Below are 25,727 nucleotides of genomic sequence, written 5' to 3' on the forward strand. Positions count from 1 at the left end.
AGCATGTCTTGCTCTTTTCTGGATTGTGCTGCTTTCCTTGTCATTTCAAGAAGCAAATGGATTCTGTTCTTGAATTATATATAGTAAGCACCACAGATTTCTTTAAGGCTTAAGCAACTCAAAATTCCAAAAAAATTTCAGTATTTGTTTACTGCTCTGGCCACTATAATTATTACTACTATTAATACTATGACTGCTACTGCTACTATTATTACTACTAATAATAATTTTAATAATGACAACATTTATAAAGCAATTTTAGATTTACAAAGTATTTTATAATTGTTGTCTGAATTTATCCTCACAATAACCCTGAGATTTTTATCTCCATTTTATAGATGACATAGGTTAAGTTGTTCACACAGGGTCATACAAGTCCATCTAAGTAAGCTTAGATTTGAATTCATGTCTTCCTGACTCCAAGTCTGACTCATTAAATTACTATACCACCTGGGTACCTAAGTTATTCTTAGCCATATGCTGATCTGGCATTTCCATATGATATTTCTATACATATGTATGTGTAAAATGTATTGATGTGTATATATATATGATTTATATGTTTATATATAAAACTTCTTTTAAAATAAATTTTTATTGATATCTTTTATTTTTATCTCAAATTTTCCTCCATATCTCTCCCCTTTGCCCTTTTATTTAGCCATCTTTTATAACAAAGATTTTTCTTTAAAAGTTAGAAAAAAGCCTAGCAAAAACAGGCAGTATATAAAAATATATAATGTAGTATTTCATTACTACTGCAAAGTTGTGGGGACAGGAGTGTCTTCTCTTCTATCTTATTTTTAATTTTGCCACATTGATTTTTACTTATTTTTAACTATTATTCTTTCTTTTGCAATTGTTGTAGTAATTGTGTTTGTTGTGACTCTGGTAACTTCATTCTATCAGTTCACTTAATTCTTTCCATGCTTTTCTGCATTCATCATTATTTTTTACAAAACTCTCTTATTCCATTATATTTGTATACCACTATTTGTTTTGTCATTTCCCCAATCTGTGCTCATCTACTTTGTTGCTACTAAAAAAAATTCTACAATAAATATAAATATTTCTTTTCATCAGTCCCATCTTTTTTTTTATTTTTAAGGTTTTGGTTTTTTTTACAAGGTAAATGGGGTTAAGTGGCTTGCCCAAGGCCACACAGCTAGGTAATTATTAAGTGTCTGAGATCGCATTTGAACCCAGGTACTCCTGACTCCAGGGCCGGTGCTTTATCCACTCCACCCCCTTAGCCGCCCCTATCAGTCCCTTCTTTGGAGGTTATTTTAGTAATGGAATCTTCAGACCAAAGAATATGCATATCTGATTATCTTTATTTGCATCATTCCATATTGCTTTCAAAATACTAATTCATATCTCCACAAATAATGTTTTAGTGTACCAGTCCTTCCACAACTGCTCCAACATTGACTTTTATTATTATATGTCTGCAGGAATTTATTAAGCACCTATTGTATTCTAGGCTCTGGACTAAGTGCTTAATAGCAAAACATAAAATTGGTTCACCTTGTGAAACATAAGCAGTACCATAGCATTTTAGATCAGCAGGAAAGAAAAATATTTCAAAATAAGTGTGGTGTATAATCTTTTTCCTATTTGTCTTTTACTTTTATCCCTCTATTTCTCAACCATTTTTTAAATTCATAAATTACTATTGTAATTGCATGTTAATTTTTCCTTAATACCTACTACTCTACTAAGAGTCATGAAGTCTAGAATTCCCTGGAATCTAGAATTCCCTGGATTTGAGGTTTTAGAACACAGCCAGTTTCCTTTTTCTGATATAACTTGGAATAAATACCCCTTTAACATAGTCATTTTTCCTCCAGAATAAAGATTTCTATTTGCACTTCTGAGGTAAATTACAAATTTAACATATTGATCCCATTATAAGTATCATAGAATCTGTTAATCATAACCTAAGAAATGACATCATGAAAAAGAACACACTATTTAATGTTATCTACAAAAATTTTTTTTGATCACATTCCCTTCACTTACCATTTATTTCATGTTTGTTTTGACCAAAATGTGGCAATCAATTTAGCAATGCTTTTGAATTGATTTGCATTTAATTAATTTATAATAACATATACCTCTTTTGATCCAGACCTGTTAGTTCATTGGTGTAGGGAAACTCCATGTGTAGAAACTGCTTCTATCTGTAGAGATGAATTAGCTGTTTGCAGCAGATAGTTTTAAAGAATTTATAGTTTATAAACCTTAAACTATAGTGCTATGTCTTCTATATGATGACTTCCAATAAGACAGTAGAGTGAAAAGTTGTTAATAGGGTTAACTCCCTCTTATCACCTCAAAAAAAAAAGAAATGCACCAGATAATGTAACAAAAACTACAACTGAAACAAGGGAAAAGGAATAATTCGTTACAAGGTAATTCTTAATAGAGAAAACTACAGAAAACCATATTACAAACTCATGACTCCTAACTGTGCCAGATTCTTCCCATACACAACCCAATAGAGTCACCTGCATGTCCCAAATTTTGTTTGGTTGTAGAAGTATAACAGACATTACTAAGGCAAACAGGAGTTAAGTGATTTGCCCAGGGTCACAGAACTAGTAAGTGTCTAAGACTAAATTCAAACTCATGAAGATGAATCTTCACATTTTCAAATCTGGTGATTTATCCAATGTCACCTACCTGCCTATATAGTGTTTTATAACTGGTAGTTATTCTGTGATTATTTAATACAGAATATATAATCCTAGACTCCCTCGAATTTTTCCCTAGATCCATTTTCTTTGGTCTTCAGTTTTAAGAATCAAATTAAATACTGACTTAGATCAGTTGCTGCCAGTATTGGAGAGATTCAGGCCACAAATCTATATTTTGACAAAGGAAGAATTATGTCTGTTATACTTAAAGTAGATAAATTTCAGTTAACACATACAAAAGGAAAATATTCTGAGGAAAGCTAGTTCTGATCTAAGGAGAAATAACTATAATTTCAGGTTAAATTTTAATACTGAAAATAAAATGAACTATTCATTGTTCAGAGTTTCACAAACAGAAGGTCACTATTTTAAGAATCCCTAAAACAAACAACTGAGAATCTCTTTTTCCAGCTGCAGGGATCTGACAAATAAAGTATAATGATTAAGGAATCCTACTGTGCTGCTTTAGCACAGGATAATCTTTTTTTTATCTGAATGTAGCCCTAAGGACATACCACATTGCTGTTCAGTAAAAGGTGTCACTTTTGAGTTGTAAACAACATCTTATATTGTTGTATATTTTGGTTTTGAAGGAATGTTGGAAGAACTAGGAGGAACCAAAGTTATTTTTATCAGTCTAATAGAGAGTAAATATGGTGTTTTGTAGTAAGTGAAAAAGGTTAAGGACTACATTGTTTTCTTTGGAATGCTGATCATATAACACAGTACTTAACTGTCTTAAGTACAAACATTCCTTTTAATGCCAGTTTCAGTTTATTTTAAAACTGAGGAAGAATCCTTGAATCCAAGAACCAATAAAAATGGAAGAATAAACATTAAAAATGAAGGTTAACATAACCATCATATTGTTGTTTAGTTTTATAATAATGTACAACTCTTCATCCCTCCAGACCATAGCAATGGGGTTTTTCTTGACAGTAATGCTGGAATAGATTGCCATTTCCTTCTCCACTGAATTAAGACAACCTTCCCAGATCATACAGCTCATAAATATTTGAGGTCTTATTTGAAGGCCCATCACTCTTATCTACTGAGCCACCTAACTGCAAAAATTAGTATTCAACAATTCAAAGAATAACTTTTAAGAACTAGGATAACCATTCCCCAATAGGTAAGTGTTCAAAGGATATAAACAGTTCTGAAAAGAATTGCACATTATTAACTACCATATGAAAAAATTCTCTTAATCACTAATAATAAGAAAAATTCAAATCAAAACAACATGAGGTTTTAGTTCATACTCAGCAAACTGGCAAAGACCACAAAAGATTGGAACAATCTATGTTGAAGAGGTTGTGGAAAGATAAATACACTGATCTATTTTTAGTGGGGTTATGAATTAGTACAAACATTCTCAGGAGAGTAGTTTGAAATTATGCAAATAAAAATGACAAAACTATCCATATCCTTTGATCCTTAGATCCTTAGATCTGTTAGGTATATCCTCCCATTGATAAAAAAAGAAGACATATACATACATATATACATATATATATATATATATATATATATATATATATATATATATATATGAGTGATTTTGTGATAGCAAGTAATTGCCCATCAGTTGGGGAAATGACTAACAAACTGTAATATATAAATAACTATTACTATGCTGTAAAATATAAATAGCTATTATTATGCTGTACAAAAATGAAAAATATAATGCCTACAGAGCAGCATGAAAAGGTATATGTGAATTAATCCAAAGAAAAACAAGTAGAACCACGAAAACAATATACACAATGACTGCAATTTAAAGAGAGAGAACCACAGAAAAATTGAAAATGAATGTTGCAAAATTACAAGGATACACATTCCAAATGAGTTATATAAGATACTTCCCTCCCTTTTGCAGAACAGGGGTGGTACAGAGGAATGGCAGCTAGGTGGTACAATGGATAGAGCACCAGCCCTAGAGTCAGGAGGACCTGAGTACAAATCTGGCCGCAGATAACTAGCTGTGTGATCATGGGCAAGTCACTTAACCCCAGTGACTTAAATAAATTTTTTTTAAAAAACACTTTGGAAAAGAGGAATGGGTTCATTGGTGTTGAACATTGCATACTTTATCAGATTTTTTTTTCAATGTAATAAGTTTTTCTGAATTTTTTCTTTAAAAAATTGTTATAAGAGATTATTATCTGGAAGGGGAAAGGAAAGAAATACAAAAGATAATATAGACACTTTAAAGTGAAACATTTATGTCACATAGCAAATAAAGTTCTGTACTTGAAGTAAGGAAAACATAAGTTTCAAGTCCATTCTCAGATATATACTAGTTCTGTGACCCTTGGCAAGTCACTTAAACTCTGCTTCATTCCCCTCTATCACATGAGAATAATAATAACACCTACTTGTGAAGATAAAATCAGATATTTATAAAGTTCTTTGCAAACCTTAAAGTACTATATAAATAGTAGCTATCTTTTTAAAAATAAAATAACATCAATAATATCTTTTTAAAAAAGGACTAATGTTTTATCTTAGCATTTCATCAAAATATTAAAAAAAATTTTTAAATACGTACATAGATGTTATATAGGGAGTGCCAATGAAATGCCTAATTTTATTTATAGATATGTGTGAATATGAATATATATATATATATATATATAAATACTGAAGTACTTTAAATGGTTCCATAATCTTACCAGTGCTGATACTCCCTCTCATTCACTTCTTCACTTCCTATATTGTTCTTTTCATCTTCCCATAAATTCTCTATAAAAGATCCATTAAGGTATTCTTAACGTTCTTTAGGTATCAGTTCAGAATTCAAGGTACTTGATTTTTACCTCTTGCTTTTGATGCACAGCCATCTATCTCCTTTTTTTCCCCTCAATATTTATTAACCAATTCTTGCTCACAATTTGGTATATTAGTTGCTGTCTACATATGTATCTTTCCATTGTCTTTTAAGGCATTTGAAATTCTGATTCTTTTTCTTACAAACTATTCCATGATTTATATCCACATAGTATCATAAGAAGGAAATTGTGATTAAAAAATGGAATTTTTGTCAAGGTATAATTTATGATTATTGAAATTGTTTTACAGTTTCTCAAATGCAGTTCAACTATTTGTTTCTTCCCATTCATTTCTGAGCCTAATTCATTATCTAATTACAAGTGCCTTCCTATAATATATACAGTTGTATTAACTCAATAAATTACTTATCCATTGGGCTGTCATAAGGCAAAGAAATAGACATTATTCATCTGGGTTGTTGATGTTTTCCATGTAGATTGTTGGCTGATGATTTTGAACTGCTCTCATTGAGGAAACCCTCTACTGGACTTTTAGTACTTGATATCAGTATAGTATCATCTAGTAAAAAGAGTCTTCTGTAGAATTTTACCCTTCATAGAAAATTGCTCTTCCTTTGAGACTTTGCATAGTACATACTCTTGACAGTGGCAAACATTTTCATAGTTGTAGCTCAGATATTCTTGTGTAATCTTACCACTTGATAGGGGAGACATATTGTTGGAGGAGAGCCTTGAAAGCTACATTTTGCTTTTTATAAATCACATGGTGGGGGGGGCCAAGATGGTGATGTGAAGGCAGGAATTTCCAGAAACTCATTCCCCTTAAAAAAAATCCAAAAGTTGTAAATCAAATGGTTTTTTTTTTTAACCATTAACACAAATAAACTCAAGAGAATCCTGTACTTCACGTTTTTTCAGTCTATATATGACTGTGAAGATGTGGTCTTCTATGAAGAAAACTTTTTGTGGAAACCTTCCAGTTTCTACTAATGAAGAATTCTACAAAAGTTGATTTTGCTGTCTGAAGAAGTAGTTTGAGAAGTCATTTGAGAACTTTAGGCAGACACTGAAAAAGTACTTATCACATATGTTGTAAAAGAGATTCCTATTTAAGTATGAGTTGGACCAGAAGTCTTGAGGTTTTCATAGCATCTTACAGTATTTTAAAGGAACCTTTGAAGCTATATAGTTCAGCCTGCACCTAAGCAAGAATCAGTTCTGTGAAGATGTGAAGAGAAGCAAAGAAAAGAATTTTTGCCTTTAATAACTGACCAAAGGGATCAGGACAACAGGACTCTTTAAGTTTATCAGACTTAGGAAAGATTGAAAAGGTGTAAATGAGGACCCTATCTTCCATGATCTTGAGAGGATGGAGCACATATACAGCTTTGATCTGGAGCAGATGAATCAACTTACATGGCTTGCCACCACTACAAATACTAGAGACCTAAGAATGAAGAGGACCAAGAATCTGGATCACTGAATCCCTTGTGATCAGGTCCCCATAGACATGCAGTTGACAAGGTTTCAAGTCTCTAGCCTCATCCAGCCAATCAACCACAAATAGTCAATAAATAACTGCTTTGGGGCAAATGCTGTGCTAGGCACTGGGGATAAAAAAAATAAAAATGAGTAAGACATTGCCATCAAGGAGTTTTTAATTTCAATGGAGATGTATGTATGTATGTATGTACGTATGTATGTATGTATTTATATATGCATATACACAAAATAAATCCAAGGTAATTGGTAGAGCTACTAACAACTGAGGGAATTGGGGAAAATGTCATGAGGTAGGTTGTACTCTAATTTGGAAGGAAATAAGTATCTGAGTCAGAGGTGAGGAAGGAGTATATTCCAGGCCAGTTCAAAGGCATGGGACAAAAGAAGAAATGCAATATGTGAGGAGTAGCAAGAAGGCCGAAAAGCTTAGATTATAAATTACGTAACAAGGATGCAAAGGTGGGTTAGAGAAAGATGGTAAATGACTTTAAATGTCAAACAAGTTTTTATTAGATTCTACAGACAGTAAGGAGTCATTGGAGTTTATTGAGTGAAGGGACTAACACAATCAGATCTATATTTTAGGCAGTTTACTATATATCAGATGTTGATGAACGGATTAGACAGGTGAGAGACGAGTTGAGAAGAAAATAGCATGTACATATTATAATTGTATACACAGTAAATTCAGGCTTGCTGGTAAATATATATTCTCTTTAGGAGATTATTGAAATAGTCCAGGCAAGAGGTAATAAGAGCTCATATAAACAGAGAAGAGGGTGAATGCAAGAGATGTGAGATAAACTTGAAAAGATTTAGCTGTTAATTGCATAGGTGGGTTAAGAATGAAGAATTAACTCCAAAACTACAAATGACTGATTAAAGGATGTGATCAGAAATAAGGGTACATTTTGAGGAAACAATAATGAATTCTATTGGAAATGTTGAATTTGAGAGACATACTATTTGAACTAACTGTCCAGAAAAGTAGTTGATAATGGGTTAACCCAGGAGAAAGACTAAGAATGAAAATATAGATCTGGGAGTCATCTAAGCATAGAGATGATAATTAAACCTATTGACACTGGTGGAAGTTTCTAACTAAGAGATTATAGAAGGAGATGATTCAGGACATGGCACTGGGGTACCCTCCACATTTAGAGGGTATGATATTGATGATAAACCAACAAAGGAGAGTGAGGAGAAATAAGACAACCTCCTTAGTTGGAGGACCAACCAAGCAATGTCACAAAAAGCTAGAGAGGATAGAGAGTAGAGGATTGAGAAAAGGCTATCAGATAACTTTGAAGAACAGTTTCAGGTGAGTGATGAGGTTGTGTGCAAGATTGCAAAGGCTTGAGAAAGAGAATAAGAGGATACCAAGATATCTATGTGTATATAGAAGGTCCCCCCCCCATATAAAAGTAGCAGTTGAAATGGAGAAAACTGTGAACCAAGTATTGTACTCCTTGAGAAAGGAAGGAAAGTTGCTTGGGGATACCATTGAGTGGGCCAGTTCTACTCATCTGGATTAGGTGGTAAATTTGGATAGAATAAATTTCAAAAGCAGAAGTGATAGCTGAGAGCTGTAAAGAAAATATCTGAATATGATAGAAAAGCAGGGAAAATTTTGACTCCCTTCAGTATTCATCTAGAAAAGACCAAGATTCTGTAAGCATGAAAGCAAGAAGTCTAACATGAAGAGAAGTTTGTCACTTAAATAGGAATTCCAGAGGGCAAAATGGAAACAGGAGGAACTAGCATGGGACATTGGAGAGATATGATTGAGTTGGACAGGGATAAAAGAATGGACAATAGAATTTGAGATGAGGGGATCTCTGACTCTTAGGCAGCTGAGAATTCAGTAACTTGAAAATAGCATATGTACTCATGCTCTAATATATAGTTTTCTGCAATTCAGGCCTTGTACTACCTTTAGTTTCCTGAGTTCTTTGACAGTTCTCATAGAGTGAGTCACATAGCAATTTGATTTTTGATCTCACTACTCTACCATAAGTACTGTCCAAGGTTTTTCTAACAATCTCTTCATTTTATTTTTAAGAGATTTCCAAAAGATTATAAAAAAAAGACATCATCTTGATTTTATTTAGCAGAAATAAGCAAGTGTTTGCCATGTGATCATACCTTAATTCCTTTACCAAATAAGCTTTTATTAAGCTCCCATTAGATGCTAAGCACTATACAAGCTCCTTAAGGAGTTCACATTTACTGGGGAGATAGCTCAACATTAAGGCATGGTGACCAAAGAAGAGATTTTTGATGTAAGCAGTCTCAGAAATTGAGTGGAGATCACTCAATTTGCCAGACCTTTTCCAGTAGTAGTAATAGTAATAATAATAATAATAGTAATAATAATAATACCAATTTCATCATTATTTTCTGAGCAAGAGGTGAAAAACTAGGTGGGGGATGGGGGATAGAGAGCAGCTAGAGCTAATTGGAGGGATAGGGATTGGGTAATAAGATGGCAAGATGTCCATTCTCAATAGTCCCTGGTCTCTGATGAATAATTTTTTTTAATTTTATTTATTCAAGGCAATGGGGTTAAGTGACTTGTCCAAGGTCACACATCTAGTTAATTATTAAGTGTCTCCAGGGCCGGTGCTCTATCCACTGTGCCCCTTAGCTCTGATGAATAATTGAATAGAATTACATGATGGCTAAAGTTTTGATTTATCACCAAGTAACTATTTGGTCTTGGACAAGACTTCAATTCCTTATTTACAAAATGAGGAATTTGGACTCTGATCTATGAGAGCTTTTTCCAGATCTATATCTATGATTCCATAATCTGAAATGTGATTTTATAAAGGCAGAATCTGAGCATAAAAAATATGTTGAAAATTTAAGAATGACTTTGTAACACAAAAATATTTTAATCATTTTTCTCCACTTGTTATCAGCCATCTTTTACTATCCTTTATGGATTATTTATTTCCTTTTTAAACAACCTGGATAATTTTCAGAAAAATCTCACTTTACTTGAACATATATATATATATATCCTAGCTACATATCTAACTGCAAGATCAATATATGAACTGGGAGAACTGGAGAAAATGGATAGGGACTAGATTCAATCTTAACCTTAAATAAATTGGCTATACCGCAGTCACCATGCAGTATTGTCTCTCTTTTAGGGCATTATCATAGATGAGGCAATATTGGACTGGAATAGTCAAAGTAATTAATTTCCTAACAAATTTATCAATAATGATAATAATCCTGAATTCAGCTCATTACTTCCTCTTCTTCACTACCCTACTAACTTTACTTCCCCCCCTTTTTTCTTTAATACAATTTAAATATTTCATTTAATGCATATTTCAAATATGTGCCTCAAATATTTTTGTAACACTGTCATAGATTTATAGATTTTAAACAACAATACATAGGAAAGGATAGTTCTTCTATCCACTACCTAACTATTGATTTTGACACTTACTAATTTGTGATACTGAGCAAGTCATTTATCTTGTTTTGCCTCTGTTTCCACCTCTGTAAAATGAGCTGGAGAAGGAAATGGCAAAACACTGCGATAACAATTTTTTAAAATTATTTTGTCCTACATTTTCGAAGAAGACCAAGATATCAGGGAGGTGATGCCATGACAAGCACATGAATTGGATTTGAGTAAGGCATGACTGTGTTGTCACCAGCCTCACATTCTTCTCCAGAGCCATCTGAGTCCAATGGCCAGACATGAATTATGACTAGAAATGGCCCTGGTTGCAAGGCAGCTAGGATTAAGTAACTTATTCAAGGTCATGCAGCTAATAAGAGTCAAGTGTCTGAGACCAGATTCCAACTCCATATGACTCCAGGACCAGATCTGGTGCTCTCTCCCACTGCACCACCTAGTTTGCCCCTAAAAAATAAACACAACAACAACAAAAACACTGGCATCTTTGCCAGGAAAACCCAAATGGGATCACGAAGAGATGTGCACAGCTGAAACAACTATCAACCACTCTAACAATCCATTGAAGACATTTTCTAAAGTCTGCATTTGATTGAATAAGGGGTAATTTATTGAAAATTGAAGTAGTATGTTTTAGAATTTTTTGTTATTGAATTTTTATAATTTATTTTCAAACTAATTTCTTAAAAAAAAGTTCTTTTCTTTAAAAAGAAATAAGTATGTGAGCAGCATTTTTATTATAAAATCCTGCAAGATTCATTCATTAGTTTCTAAAAGTTTTATGTTTGAGAAATTATGTGTATTTTTGATTATTGATGACTTCCCCCTTATTCTTCATTTTCATAGGTCTTCATTACTTCAAAAATGTGGTATTGGTAGGATCCCTACAGGATCGTTATGTTCCATATCATTCTGCCCGTATTGAGATGTGCAAAACAGCCTTAAAAGACAAGCAGTCAGGTAATTGGAAAAATTATCTTATGGAACAAATAAGATAATGTTTCAAGTAACTACTTATAACTTCAAAAAAACATTTTTTTCTAATTTCTTTTTCCCAGTCTTTTTTATGTCTTTTTCCCCAATCAACCCTTACCTTATTTTCCATCCTTCCCCTACTTTGATAGGTGATACAAATTCCATCCCTTCATTTGCTATCCTTTCTTTATTTTAGAAAAGCTGTTTGCTAATGAGATGGGAAGTATTTATATGAAATGGATTCCTTGACTTTAGTCATGTCATTCTGAGCTACCCTTTCCTCATCCATAAAATGTAACTTAAAAAAATGCTTTTATCTCCTATCCCCAAAGTCTTTAGTATGCATAGAACATGAGCCAGTTGTGTCTGGGTTTGCCCAGCAAACCTGACTCACACTATATGCATGCATATGCTTTCAGGGTTCTTTTGAGAAAAATGCTTTGTAAACCATGTAGTACTCAATAAATGAGAACTGTGTTACTCATTAAGTTACTACCTTACTTTCCCTCCTTTTTATCTCCTTACAGTTCTTTGAGCATTCACTTCTCCATGATGATTGGGATTGTGGCCTGCACTAATGGACTTTCTTTCCTGTCGTGCCCTAATTTTAATCATGGTGGACTAAAAGACTTTATCTTTCTTTGTTCCTAGGTAGCCGTAGACTTACTGACTTTTAAAATTCTTTGTAGCTCTGAATCACATAATTCTAAAATACAATCATAAAACTTCCAGCTAAAACAAACCTCCAAAAAAAGTTTTAGTTTACAGATTAGGAAACTGAAGTCCAGAGAAGTTAAATAACTTGAATAAATTTAGGTAACAACTTAGTAACAGAGACCCTGAATTAAAACTCAGATCTCCTGAATGACAGTACAGTGCTTTGACTAAATTGTTAATGAAAACCCATCATTCTGAGATTATTGGGGAACAGGGTTGGGAAAGGGGCAATCAAAACTGAATTATAATTTGTAATTTTTCCTATACAATATATTACATGCAATTTGATTCCTGAAGAAGCTAGAAAAGATCCATATTAAATATGAGATTTTTGAGAAGAGGTAAATGTGATCTGGTTATTACATAGTTTTCAGTGATTCAATGAATCTAGTATGATGTAGTCAAAACAGTCCAACCTCTTATCCTATTTTCCTATTTTTCCTCCCATCTTCCTGCCTTTATATTGCTCCTAAAATTACATTTCTTCTACCACCGCTGTACTTTGACATTTCCTCCTTACTAATCATAAGGGCCATAAATAAGTAGTTTCTATCCCATATTTACCTGTTAAGTTTAGCTTTATTGATTAGAAAGAAAACTATGGTTAACAGAACTCATTTTATTTATTAAAAGTACAATAATCAGTCACCATTGAAAAAGCAAGTGTCATTGCCCTAAATAAGACAATTCACATATATATAAACAGTAGCTATATTTACTGCTTAATAGCACTTCATTAAGTAAAATTGCAAAGGTCAAAAAAAAAGGCAACTTTGAAATAAAAGGAGTGAAAAGCATTTAAAAAACTTTCTTGACAATAAAGATTTCTGTAAGGTCCTTTGTATTTGGGAAGAGCCAAACTCGCATTGCTCTTCCGGCTATTGGACTATATTGCTTCATGAAAACAAGTTGAAAATGAAGGCTACTCAAATATTTGTAAGAACCCTCTTCCCCAATGATTTCTCAGAATGAAACCAAGTTCAGAAGGAAAAACAAGCATCTTACTATCATGTTAAATATAACTTATAATTTAAAATTATACTTCATACATTATAGAAGTTCACAATTTATCACAATCTTTTTATGTATTGAGATATTCATAATTATTGATGTTTTCTCATAATGGGAAATAAATTTTTTAAAAATTTAATTGCCCTAAGTGATCATATAAAATATATAAGAAAATCATGTTAGTAGCTAAAAAAATAAGCACTTAATTTAAGCTTTATGTTTAATGAACCAAATGATTTGCTAAGATTTGCTAAATGACAGTTTTGCATTACAAATATTATGATACACACCATTATGAAAATACCATGAGCATATTTTCCTAATAAAATATTAATAAAAATACTGTAATCTTTATATTAAAATGAAGTGTAATTGAGCATTGTAAAGATTAACATGGTCAATACTATATGTGAAGAATAAAAATTCTTTAAAGTTTTTCAGATTTAGCAAATTTTATATAACTTAAAAGAACTCTTGTTTTTCTTTTTCATTTCTAGGACCAATTTATGCTGAAATGATCCAGAACCTCCTTCTCCCAGTTCTGCAAAGCAAGGACTGTAATTTGGTTCGATACAATGTCATCAATGCATTGCCCAATACAGCTGATTCACTTATTGGGAGAGCTGCACATATTGCTGTTCTTGATTCAGAAATATTTTTAGAAAAATTTTTTCTCGTGGCTGGTCTAAAATATTTCCAGTAGCATAAAAGCATTGTTAGAGACTTGGCGATTACCTCATTCACCAATGAATCAAATATTGTGTGGTATTAAACTGTAGCTGCCACTGAGTTTCAAGAAATATTTATACGTTTTATATGGAAGATAATTTATATCATCCATGTGTAGAGCTTTTTAAATATCAATTTTACTTTTTAGGTAATGTGACTGTGCAATATTTTTTAATTTTATTCTTTTTACTTTTCTATTACTTTTTCTTATATTTTTGGTACTTAATTATTCAGAGTGAAGATTTAAGCACAGTGTGTATATTTGGTTGTTTGTTATTGGCAAGAGTTCCAACATATGCCTATGTATTAGAAGTTATTGTTATTATAATTATTTTTTTTTTAGAATTGCTTTGGTTTTTGAATTCTAACATTGAAGAATTATGCTTTCAATTATTTGAATTTTACTTATACTTTTAGAATGTTTTAACTGGAAATACAGTTATGGCTGCTAAAATATCATATCTTTTGAAAACTGTCTACAGGTCTAAAATTGACCATTATTATGAGCAAGCTATGTAGTTTGCTCAAATATCCATAGTGTCCTAAAAATTTTCTACAAAAAATCATTGTTGTCATTATTCTTAAACATATGCCATGTCTGAAGAAATGTATTTTCTACATTTGATCTCAAAAACATGTTGTCTTATACTTTTATTACTGGAACTTTTCATCTTCAGGAGCTAGCAACATATAAGAATTTTTGAATGTTTGAATGACAGTTGCTTCGATTTAGTTGGAATTTTGCTAAATTTGGAAATGTTGCTTGTATTCCCTAAATACGTTTCTTTAAATTAACTTTTTTCATGGACTTCCTTACTGTATATAAAATTGCTCAATGTTAAAATTTCTGCAATACTTTTATGAAGTTAGATAATTTTTAAATATTGTTAAAAGATTTTATTGAAATACAAAATATTGTAAATAAAATAACTCATCTTGAAATGGATCAAAATTATTAACTCTACATGTTTGGTGATACAGATGCAAATGTTTTTGATAATATGAAAATGTTTTAAAGATCTTTTGACTCTTTACTGGTGCTGAGTAGCATAATAAGTTGTTTTTTCATTTTCCCTTTTTAATGCACTAAAATGGGTAGGAAGTTCACCAATTTTGTCAGAATTTTTAAAGGATAATTTGTTGTACAACTAATGCATGCTTATTTTTAGCATTATATTTCTACATTAATAAAATTAATGTATGACTACTAGGAGCACTTAAAACAACTGAAATCTCTTGCTAATTTTCATAATGCAAAAAGCAAATATATATACACCATTTAAAAATAATGTCAATCATTCTCCAGTTTAGCATGATTTTATAACATAAAGCCTATGGAAAATGTTTTTCCCTTTGATTTACCAAGTTATATGTGCATTGAATCAATGAAAGATACCTTGTTGATCCTGCTAAATTGTATTTTTCTTTTTATATGGAAAATATATGAGAGATATATTTTGAGATATATTTGAGAAATTCATCAATTGACCAAATAATTGAGATTCTGATACTTGTTAAGCTCATGATATTTTCATACCAAAGATTGGTTTTTCATTTTTTCCTAAGTTTAGTGTAATAGTTCTTCTGGTAAATTTGGACATAGTTCTAGTAATTGTGTTATTCTTATAATTGACCCTTTTAACATTTGAGAAAACTTATATAATTTTTCTCAGTTTATCCAAAATAGCTCAAAATTGGATGTCAAATATATTTCTTTTTTTTAATTTTCTTCAAATGTAAGGACCTAATTATAAAATAATGACTGTTTTTAAACAGTGACTTTCAATACTTTATAACTTTAATCGTTTTAAAATATACTTGATCTTCAAGAACTGTGGGTAAACATATTTAACCTTTGTTCAATCTAGAAATCAGTGAAATAACCCTCAGCTTTTGATCTGAAAAACTCTTCATTATGACTATATGATATTTTTAAAGACCCCTTTATGTTTTTAGTAGTTATATAAAATAGGAAGAAAGCAAGGGATGTTATACTTAACAACATGGTCCTATTTTGTTTTAGAGACATTTGAAGATAAATGAAGTAGACTTTTATCATCACAGTTTGTTCATTTTATCATCATGGGTCCTAGGTTAAAATCCCAGTTCTGCTATTTAATATCTCTGTAACCTTCAATGAACTGGTTAAGGAAACTGAGATCCAGAGAAAATATCTATAAAATGAGAGGGTTGGATTAGATGACAGCTTAGATAAATTTCAATTCTAAATCTGTTCATGTCAATACTTTATTGTCCCCCTATCCCTCCCCCCCACCTCCAAAAAAAATGTAAAATCTTTCTTGGAACAAAATCTACATGTCAGCAGGATTAGTATTGCTTTCCAATTGTTTATTTCCTTCTGTCTTTGAGAGAGGCAGAAGTAAGGAAGGGAGAGTGACAGTCTTCCAAGTTTGTTTTGTGCAAAAGTACCAGGGAAGGGGCAGCTAGGTGGTGTAGTGGATAATGCACCAGCCCTGGAGTCAGGAGTACCTGGGTTCAAATCAGGTCTCAGACACTTAGTAATTGCCTAGCTGTGTGGCCTTGGGCAAGCCACTTAACCCTGTTTGCCTTGCAAAAACCTAAAAAAAAAAAAAGTACCAAGGAAAGAACAACCCCCAACCTTTTCTCCCCTTTACCTGTGTTGAAAGTGCTTTGCACACAGCCTAGAGAAAGTAAAAACATAATGAATGGGAAAATCCTCTAATAGTGAAATTCATTCAGTGTGGCCTGAACTAGATCCTGTCTTGATTGGACTAGGGCATCCTAAAGGTGGATGTTTGGCTTTTTGTTTTGTTTTTGGTTTAGGGTTTTGTTTTTTTTGTTTGGTTTGGTTTTTAAAGGGAGAAAACTATAAACAATACAAGGTTTAGTGTACAATGATCAGAGCATCTGACTTGTAATCTGGAAGGCCTGAATTCAAAGCTGGTTGAAGCTAGGCAAATCACTTTATATCTGACCTTATCTCTGTTTCCTTATCTCTAAAATGGGGATATTTAAAACTCTTAGTGTCACTGAAATGCTTATATCAAATGAGATAACAAGTAAAGCACTTTGGAAACCTTAAAGCACTTACATAAATACTAGCTATTGTTTTTACAAACCCAGTCTTAGAGTCATTATAGCATGCAACTATAGGATCTCAAAAAAGATTTTTTTTTAATATTTAAACAAATATTAAGTGCCTACTGGATGCTGGTCCCTTGAGATACCAGTACAAAGAAGGAGCTGATTCCTATTCTGTTAGAATCTAATAGGGTAAACAACACCCTCATATATATATAATAACAAAGGATAAGGAAAACATTTTTGATTCATATTATGAAGTAAGAGTAGTGTGAAATGAAAAACTCAAATCTTACTTAAAAATGTCAGTATAATTCCATCATTGTCATTTAAAATATTATACTAGACTAAACTGTCTTTGCTCTCTTTAAATCTCCATAAATACACAATAATAAATTCAGAGAGCTTTATCATCATCTTAATGAATGTGCATGCTTATGTTCTAGTCAGTAATGCTTTAAATTCAGTATTGTTATCCTTCCAATATATTTCAACAGCTAGATTGAAATTAACTTGAAAACCAGTCTTCAAAAATAACTTTAGTCACTCAAACTTTATTTGACTCCCAAAGGAATTGGAAGTTGATACATGAAGCATCGAATAGCTAGCATTTTGAGACCAATAAACAAACATTGCCTTTAGTTTAAAATCCTCTTCTCATTATCTGCCCATAAAAGTATGAGGCAATCTGTAGCACTTTTAAATCCAGGTTGAAGTGGGGTTTTTTCCCTTACTTAGAAATCCTAGAAGGCATCTTTTTCCACAATCTGTTTCATTCACATTAAAAATTAGTTGATCAATGTATCCACCTCTCATTTCCTTGTAAACATTAGGATATTTAGTTGCCACATTGTCATCTCCATTGACCACTTCTCTGGCAATTTTAACAATGTATATTTAACTTTATTGAACCAACCAACATTTGCAATAAAAGCTTACTTCTACTTCATATTTGTTTTATCCATTTTATGTGTTTTATTGCAAATTTCTGTCCATACATTCAGTCAACTAATAAACATTAAATAAGGGCCTACAATGTGCCAAGTACAAGATTTTTGATTCAAAAAGAGGCAAAGGGCCTAGCTCTCAAGTAGCTTACAGTCTTAAGGGGGAGGTGCAAACAAATGTACACAAAGCAATTATTAAATAAGATAAAGAGATTAACTGGGAGGAACACTCTAAAAGTCGATTAACCTGGCGAAGTGGAGCTGACCCAAACACACTCTAGTTGGGAAAAAACAAACTTCATGATCTCAGTTACAGTTTTGTCATTTGAAGCAGATTAATATGTAGTAATAAAATGAACAAGGATTAAATGCAGTTAAAACTACCATTACATGCTTTTCAACTCTTCAACTCACAAGTAGGAATGGAAATGTTTCAGTCAAATCAACCAGGATATATCAGGCACCAGAGTCAAAAAGACAAAAAATGAAGCAGCCCTTGGCCCTGAAAAGCTTATATTCTTCTGGGGAAGATAACATGTACCTTTATAAGCATTCAAAATATATGAAAAGTAAATAATCCAGGTGGAGAGTCAATAGTAATTTGGAGAGTTCTAATTCAGCTGAAATTAGGGGTTCAAAGAGGTAGAGGTCCAGGGAGAGTGCATTTCAGATTCAGAGACAAGCTTGTGTAGAGGTGTGAAAATGAAAGATTGAAGGTCAATTTGGATGGATAAGAGTATGTGAAGGGGAAAAAAATACAGGATAAGCCTGAAAGGGTAGGCTGAAGTCAGGCTATGAAGATGGAGGAAATTGAGGAATGAGGAAAAGAGGCTAATTAAATAGTCCAGACAATAGGTAATGAAGATCTGAACTATTGTGAGACTTGTGTGCATGGAGTGAAGAAAACAGTGTTAAGTCTTTGTGTAGGTAGGAATGACAAGATTTGACTACATGCATAATTTGAATGAGAGGAAGTAAGGTGAGTAATGGTAGTGCCCTTAACAGAAACAGAGAAATTGAGAAGAGTGGGTTGGAATGAGTCGAGTTTGGGGCTTGGTGAATTTCACTTACCAATGGAGCATCCAGTTGGTTGAAGCAAAGATCAGTGAGATCTATTGTTGAACATGGTATGAGGGATCCAACAAATGGTTTTTATTCTTTTCCAGTAATACACTTTGAGGCCCCCTTAATAATTTGTAACATCATGTAATCATATGCTTGAAGAGAATTGTCCCAGCATAAAGTATCTGTCCATGTTTAAACTACTGAACTAAAACACTGAGTTAAAGTGATTTGCATCGGGTCCATGACCTGGGGAGGCACAAATAGTATCAGTCAAAATTCTCATTTTGGGGGGCAGGTAGGTGGCGTAGTGGATAAAGCACCGGCCTTGGAGTCAGGAGTACCTGGGTTCAAATCCAGTCTCAGACACTTAATAATTACCTAGCTGTGTGGCCTTGGGGAAGCCACTTAACCCCATTTGCCTTGCAAAAAAAAAAAGAGGCAAGAAAATTCTCATTGTTGAGCCTAATAGAAGTAGTGCTTATTGTTATGTACACAACCCAGTTTGTGAGGGATTGCACAATCTGAGGTAAGGCACAGCTGTGCTTCCTTTGTCTCATCTTACCACACATCCCTGAATTTATCCATTATCAGAAACAGCATATAGCATCCTGGAGATTACCTATCATGGGTACAGTTGTGATTGCTTTAGCAAAGTTTAAGATGAAATTAGCAGTCATTCCAAAGAATTCAAGAAGTTCTGGGGGCAGCTAGGGGGCACAGTGGATAGAGCACTGGCCCAGGAGTCAGGAGGCCAGAGTTCAAATCCAGCCTCAGACAATAATTTCCTAGCTGCATGACCTTGACCCCATTGCCTTAAATAAATAATTTTTTTTTAAGTTCTGGTAAAATCCTGCAAAGTCAGCATGAGTTTTAAACAATTTTCAGTAAAAATTCCGGATATATGCCATATATATATATATATATATATATATATATATATATATATATACCCTTAAAGTTATTCCGTTATTCCAATATTAGAATCAAGCTCAAGCAGCCTGGTAATTTCTGACCAATGCTATTTCTGACCATAAACTATGTATATTGTCCATCTTAAATATTGCAATTAAATATTAACAATTGTCCTTTGTAATAAAAGGATTTTTTAAAAAAAACTCTCCTTTATAGGCAATTAACTTATGAATACCTTGAATTCCTGGGATACTTTTTCTGCTGGTCACAACCTCACACGCTTAATTCTAAGCCAGGGGTCAAACTGGGAACGAACAAAGTCAGTCCTACTGATTGATCTTCCCAGAAAAGTCAATCATGGAAGATTTCTGACATAAAAACTTTCAAAGCAGGAAGCTTACCAATTCAACTAGCATTTATCAAACATCTAATCTGTATTTAGAAAAGAAAAAGTCTTCCAAGAGCTTACATTCTCCAGGGAGAAAACAAATATGCACATAAATAAATGCAAATGTCGAGTTGGGCACTAACAATGGCATGGATTGAGGAAGACTTCTTTCAGGAAATGGAACATGAGTTGCAAGGAGCTGAGTTCCAAAAAAGCCAAGTTGAGGAGTGAGAGCATTCCAATCAGCTAGGAGATGGGAGATGGAATGTTGTGTAGGAAAGCCACAAGTAAGACCCTTGGGATAGAATGTCAGAACATGTCAAGGAGAATAATGTGTCGAAAGATAGTTTGGAAATAGTCCATGGAGGACTTTAAATGCCAAATAAAGGAGTTTGAATTTTATCCCATTCTATAGGACTTCTCATGTAGGGGAACTCCCTCTTTTGCATCCATTATTTTATTTTATGAATTTAAAAACATAGAGGAGTGGTACAAAGGTTACCTACCACCAGACTTCCAGAAATTGCCATGACAAAAAAGTCAAGAATCCCTGACAGAAAATTATAGGAAGCCTTTGTGAAGCTTTATGAAAGAGGTTAATGGGACAGATTTGTATTTTAGTGACAGCATTGGGTGTTATTCTCAGTTTGCAGAAGGGTATTTAGACAGATATACTGAATAAAAGACTCCAGTAATTGGGGTGGGGGGGAAGAACACGAGTTTAGGCTTATCTTTAGATGGAGCCCCAGAGTGGTCTTGTAATCTGTACAAATTGTAAAGGAACTGCTAGAGAAATAGTTGTGTAATTTATTGACCCCTGAGATAATAGGATTTTGTGTATTTGCCTTCTATAGGTAAAAAATGTTCTTAAATATAATTTGTCATCTGGCATTTTATCCCTAATGGAAATGCTAGCACTTTTTTTTTTAGGTTTTTTTGCAAGACAATGGGGATTAAGTAGCTTGCCCAAGGCCACACAGCTAGCTAATTACTCCAGGGCCGGTGCTCTATCTACTGCGCCACTCCAGGGCCGGTGCTCTATCTACTGCGCCACCTAGCTGCCTCGAAGTGCTAGCACTTTAAGATGAAGTATCAGGAGTAAAAAAGCAGTGATTTATGTTCATTATAATGTTCTAGAACATATTTTATAAAGGTAATTTCTTGATGTCTCAGAAAATTTCCTCATACTTTCAGATATAATACCACTGGCATCTTATTTTTTCCAGTAAGCAATGAGGTTGTTCAGAAAAGATTGAATTCTCACAAACAAAAATGGTAGAAATTGGGTAATCCCGAAGTACATTTTATTTATTTAGAAATAGTAAAGGCATCATGAATCTTTTAAGTTGTTTTCTTGAGTGAGGTGAATTTCAGCTGCACTTGAGTTCATTAAGGATGTGATGATGTAAATTCCAATTGTACTTTTTAAATTGCATTTCTGTTGTAATGAATTCAGGAGGACAGATTCAGGTGCTACCACTTACACATGTGAGACCATGGATAGATCACTTAACTTTACAGTGCTTCCAAGATTACTTCCTTAAACCTGTCATTTAGGGAGTGGCTAGGTGGCGTAGTGGATAAAGCACCGGCCCTGGAGTCAGGAGTACCTGGGTTCAAATTCGGTCTCAGAGGCTTAATAATTACCCAGCTGTGTGGCCTTGGGCAAGCCACTTAACCCCATTTGCCTTGCAAGAACCTAAAAACAAAACAAAACAAAACAAAAAAAAAAACCCTGTCATTAAGATTGAGTTACCAATCTGCATTAGTGAAAGAAATTTCTATACCAGGAGTTCCCTACACACAGCTCCAGACCCTTTTCACTCTCCATTCCACCACCACCCCAAAGACTCTGAAATCATTTATAAGTTATTTATAAGTTTATTCTGTTTATTTCATGTCATTTATATTCAGATCATCATAAATATGTGCTCTCAGGATTATCAAAAAGTCAGTCTCTGGGGCAGCTAGGTGGTGCAGTGGATAGAGCACCAGTCCTAGAGGACCTGAGTTCAAATGCAGCCTCAGACAACTTAATAATTACCTAGCTGTGTGACCCTGGACAAATCACTTAACCCCACTGCCTTGCAAAAAGAAAAACAAAAAAAAGGCAGTCTCAGGATTTCTATCAAGATGATAAAGTTATAAATCTGAGATTGCTATTCCTATTTCCTTAAAAACAGCTGCCAAAGTAAAATAATCTCTTTGCCTCATTGCAATGATTTATGTAACAGAATGAGCAAAAACATCCTCTACCATTATGAATAAGAATGATTAAGTAAAAATGAAATCAAAGAGAACAATTATAGTTATCCTTTTCACATTGAAGTTATCAGGGACTTGGTGCCCCACAGTCTAGAAAATCCACTTAAAATTTTTTGGCGCTCTGTATCAAACAAGTCTTGATTTTTTTCTTTTACAGTATCTTTGTAAAATTTAAATTAAGTATTTGTTCATAGGCTGTATGTAGACCAATTTAAGTAAAAATACTATTTGAAAAGAACTTTTTCTGTGTCATCTGCTGGCCTTTGTCATCTTCAGCTTCTGCAACCCCCCCCAAAAAAAAACTCACGTTTAATTTCTTATGCCAACCTGCAAAATATCAAAGTTGAATGGGGAAAGTTACAATAGGGAAGGGATAACTATACTCAAATGTGTCTGTGATGGTACAGTTAGTTCACAATTGGAGGCCCAGAGACTAGGACTTATATTGATAAGTAACAAAAATGGGAGTTAAATCTTCTGTCCTCGTGACTTCAAATTCAGTGCTCTTTCCACTGCCTCAGACTTCTGTTTGGCTCCAGAGGACAGAATTAAGAGCAAGGTATGGAAGTTTCAAAGTGGTAAAAGTTTGATGCAAAAGAAAACTTCCTAACAATTTGAACTCTCCAAAAGTGAAATTGGCTACCCCAAAAAGTAATGGATAATCAAAGACTTCAAGCAAAACCAAATGGCCATTTATTGGGTGTGTCATAGAAAAGATTCTTCTGCAGGTATAAATGTACACAGAGTTCTCTTCCACCTCTGAAATTCTTGGATTCTATAAAATCATGTATATTTTACTATATCATTAATGGGAAAAACAAAAACAAAAAAATTGATAAATGAAAAGGAAAATTAAATGATTATTTAGAAGAAGTTTCTAAGGAAAATAGAACTAGAATAAACACATCTACAAAAAATTTATATGAAAAAGTATTACTAAATGGAGAGCCATTTACCATATATAGTTTATTACAATTTTTGTAAAATTACATCCCAAATTATTCTATAGATTTAATTCTATGATAATCAAAATGCTAATAGAACACTTTATAAAATTTAATAAATAGCAAATAATAAATAACAAATAACAAAATTCATGTAGAAGGACAAAAGTAAAGATAAAGGGGGAAGGAATAAAATTAAAATAAAAATAAAGCTACAAATGTTTTTAAATAATATCCTTAATGAAGTTCAAGAATGGAATTTTTTTTTTTAGGATTTTTGCAAGGCAAATGGGGTTAAGTGGCTTGCCCAAGGCCACACAGCTAGGTAATTATTAAGTGTCTGAGGCTGGATTTGAACTCAGGTACTCCTGACTCCAGGGCCAGTGCTCTATCCACTGTGCCACCTAGCCACCCCAGAATATTTGTTTTTTAAAATGAGTTAAGGGGGAAATGTCTTAACTAGATCTGACAAAAAAATAAGTGAATTTGATTATACAAAAATTAAAAGTTTTTGCACAAGTAAAAGCAATTTATTCTGATAAGGAAGACAGATATAGAAAGGGGAAAATCCAATTAAGCATTTTTTATAAAAGTCTGATATCCAAAACCATAGATGTGGCATATAGTAAATGTTTTTAATGACATAAATTTCTAAAAAGAACCATTCCTCAAAGGATTAATGATTAAAAGAAGAAATGTGACCAAAATAGATCCTTTTGCAACACCTAATCTTTCTCTGTTCAACCCAGGAATATACAATTCAAGTCATGGGACTGTTCTCAGGTACTGTGACAAAAGACCTTGAGACATGGACCTATAGACTGCTAAAGGGGAAAGTGGCACATACACAATCCTCTATCATAAGGGTTCAGCTAAGTTGGAATCACCACAGTCAAGTGAGTGAGTAAATGTTACTACATCAATTTAGCTGCTGAACCTATGTATATCAGACATTCAGCTAAGATGAGGCCATGAAAATCATAAAAAAAAGTCCAATTCTTCTACATACATACTCCAGAAAAGAGTGTATGGATGTCATATTGTTTTTGAATATGTCCAACAACTTTGGGAAAAATGCTAGGAACAGAAGTTTGTATACATTTGTAGATCTGACCAAGGCCTTATGAATTTCATCAGTCATGATTTTGGTTTATGGAAAATTATGTCAAAATTTTGTTCCCCAGAGAAGATTATTGAACATCACTTTCATGTATATCACTTTCATGACAGTATGCATGCCCAGGTTCTGGATAGTGGATGATGCTCTCAAGATTTCCCAGTCACCAATGGAGTGAACCAAGAATATATCCTTGATCCCATAATTTTTAGCATGATATTTTCAGCCATGTTATCAAACACCTTCACTGAGGATGATCATGACCTCAAAGTCAGCTACCACACTGATGGCAAATTCTTCAATTTGAAAATACTACAAGCCAAGACCAAAGTGGAGGGAGCATTGGTACATGATCTTCTATTTTCAGATCATTGTGCACTCAATACAGCTTCTGAAACTGAGATGCAACAGAGAGAGTATGGATCGATTCTCTGATGCTTGTGCTAATTTTGGTCTAACAATTAACACCAAGAAAACACAGGTGCTACATCAGCCAGCACCACACCATCCAAATGTGAAACCATTGATTACAGCAAATGGACAAGTTTTGAGTACTGTGAATAAATTCACTTACCTTGGCAGTGTCCTTTCCAAGGAGGTATATATTGACAATGGGAGAAAAGAGGCATCAGACTGACTATCAAACTGAAGATCTACAGAGCTGTTACGCTGACCTCATTGCTATATGCCAGTGGAAACCTGGACAGTCTACCAGCCCCTTGTCAGGAAACTGAATCACTTCCATTTAAATTGTCTTGGGAAGATTCTGAAGATCACCTGACAGGACAAGATACCAGACACTGAAATCTTTTCTCGAGCTAAACTGCCTAGCATTCCAACAATTCTTTTTTTTTTAATTTTATAAATGCATTGTTGGTGGAGTTGTGAACTCATTCAACCATTCTGGATTGCAATTTGGAATTATGTCCAAAGAGCAATAAAACTGTGCATACTCTGACCCAGCAAGACCACTACTAGAGCCACATCCCAAAAAGATCATAAAGAGGGGAAAAGGATCCACATGTGCAAAAATATTTATAGAAGTTTTTTTTTTTGGTCATGGCAAATATTTGGAAATTGAGAGGATGCCTATCAATTGGGGAATGATTGAACAAATTATTTTATCTGAATGTAATGGAGTACTATTGTTCTGTAAAA

The 25,727-nt window shown here is 33.3% G+C and overlaps 1 protein-coding gene across 6 annotated transcripts in view; it reads left to right on the plus strand.

Moving 5' to 3' along the window:
* Positions 1-15,505, plus strand: part of FAM135A (family with sequence similarity 135 member A) — a 115,881-nt gene extending 100,376 nt beyond the window's left edge. For 3 of the 6 annotated variants that reach the window (XM_074237301.1, XM_074237300.1, XM_074237303.1), the window contains exons 22-23: positions 11,283-11,396; positions 13,637-15,504. In XM_074237301.1, the coding sequence (XP_074093402.1) occupies positions 11,283-11,396; positions 13,637-13,842 (320 nt within the window). In that variant the 3' untranslated portion in view covers positions 13,843-15,504. Of the gene's footprint in view, positions 1-11,282; positions 11,397-13,636 lie in introns of all 6 variants that reach the window. The other 3 variants (XM_074237302.1, XM_074237305.1, XM_074237304.1) reach the window with 3 other exon arrangements.
* The last annotated feature ends 10,222 nt before the right edge of the window (positions 15,506-25,727 follow it).

The sequence above is a fragment of the Macrotis lagotis genome, chromosome 5, assembly GCF_037893015.1.
Source record: "Macrotis lagotis isolate mMagLag1 chromosome 5, bilby.v1.9.chrom.fasta, whole genome shotgun sequence".
Taxonomy (NCBI): Eukaryota; Metazoa; Chordata; class Mammalia; order Peramelemorphia; family Peramelidae; genus Macrotis; species Macrotis lagotis.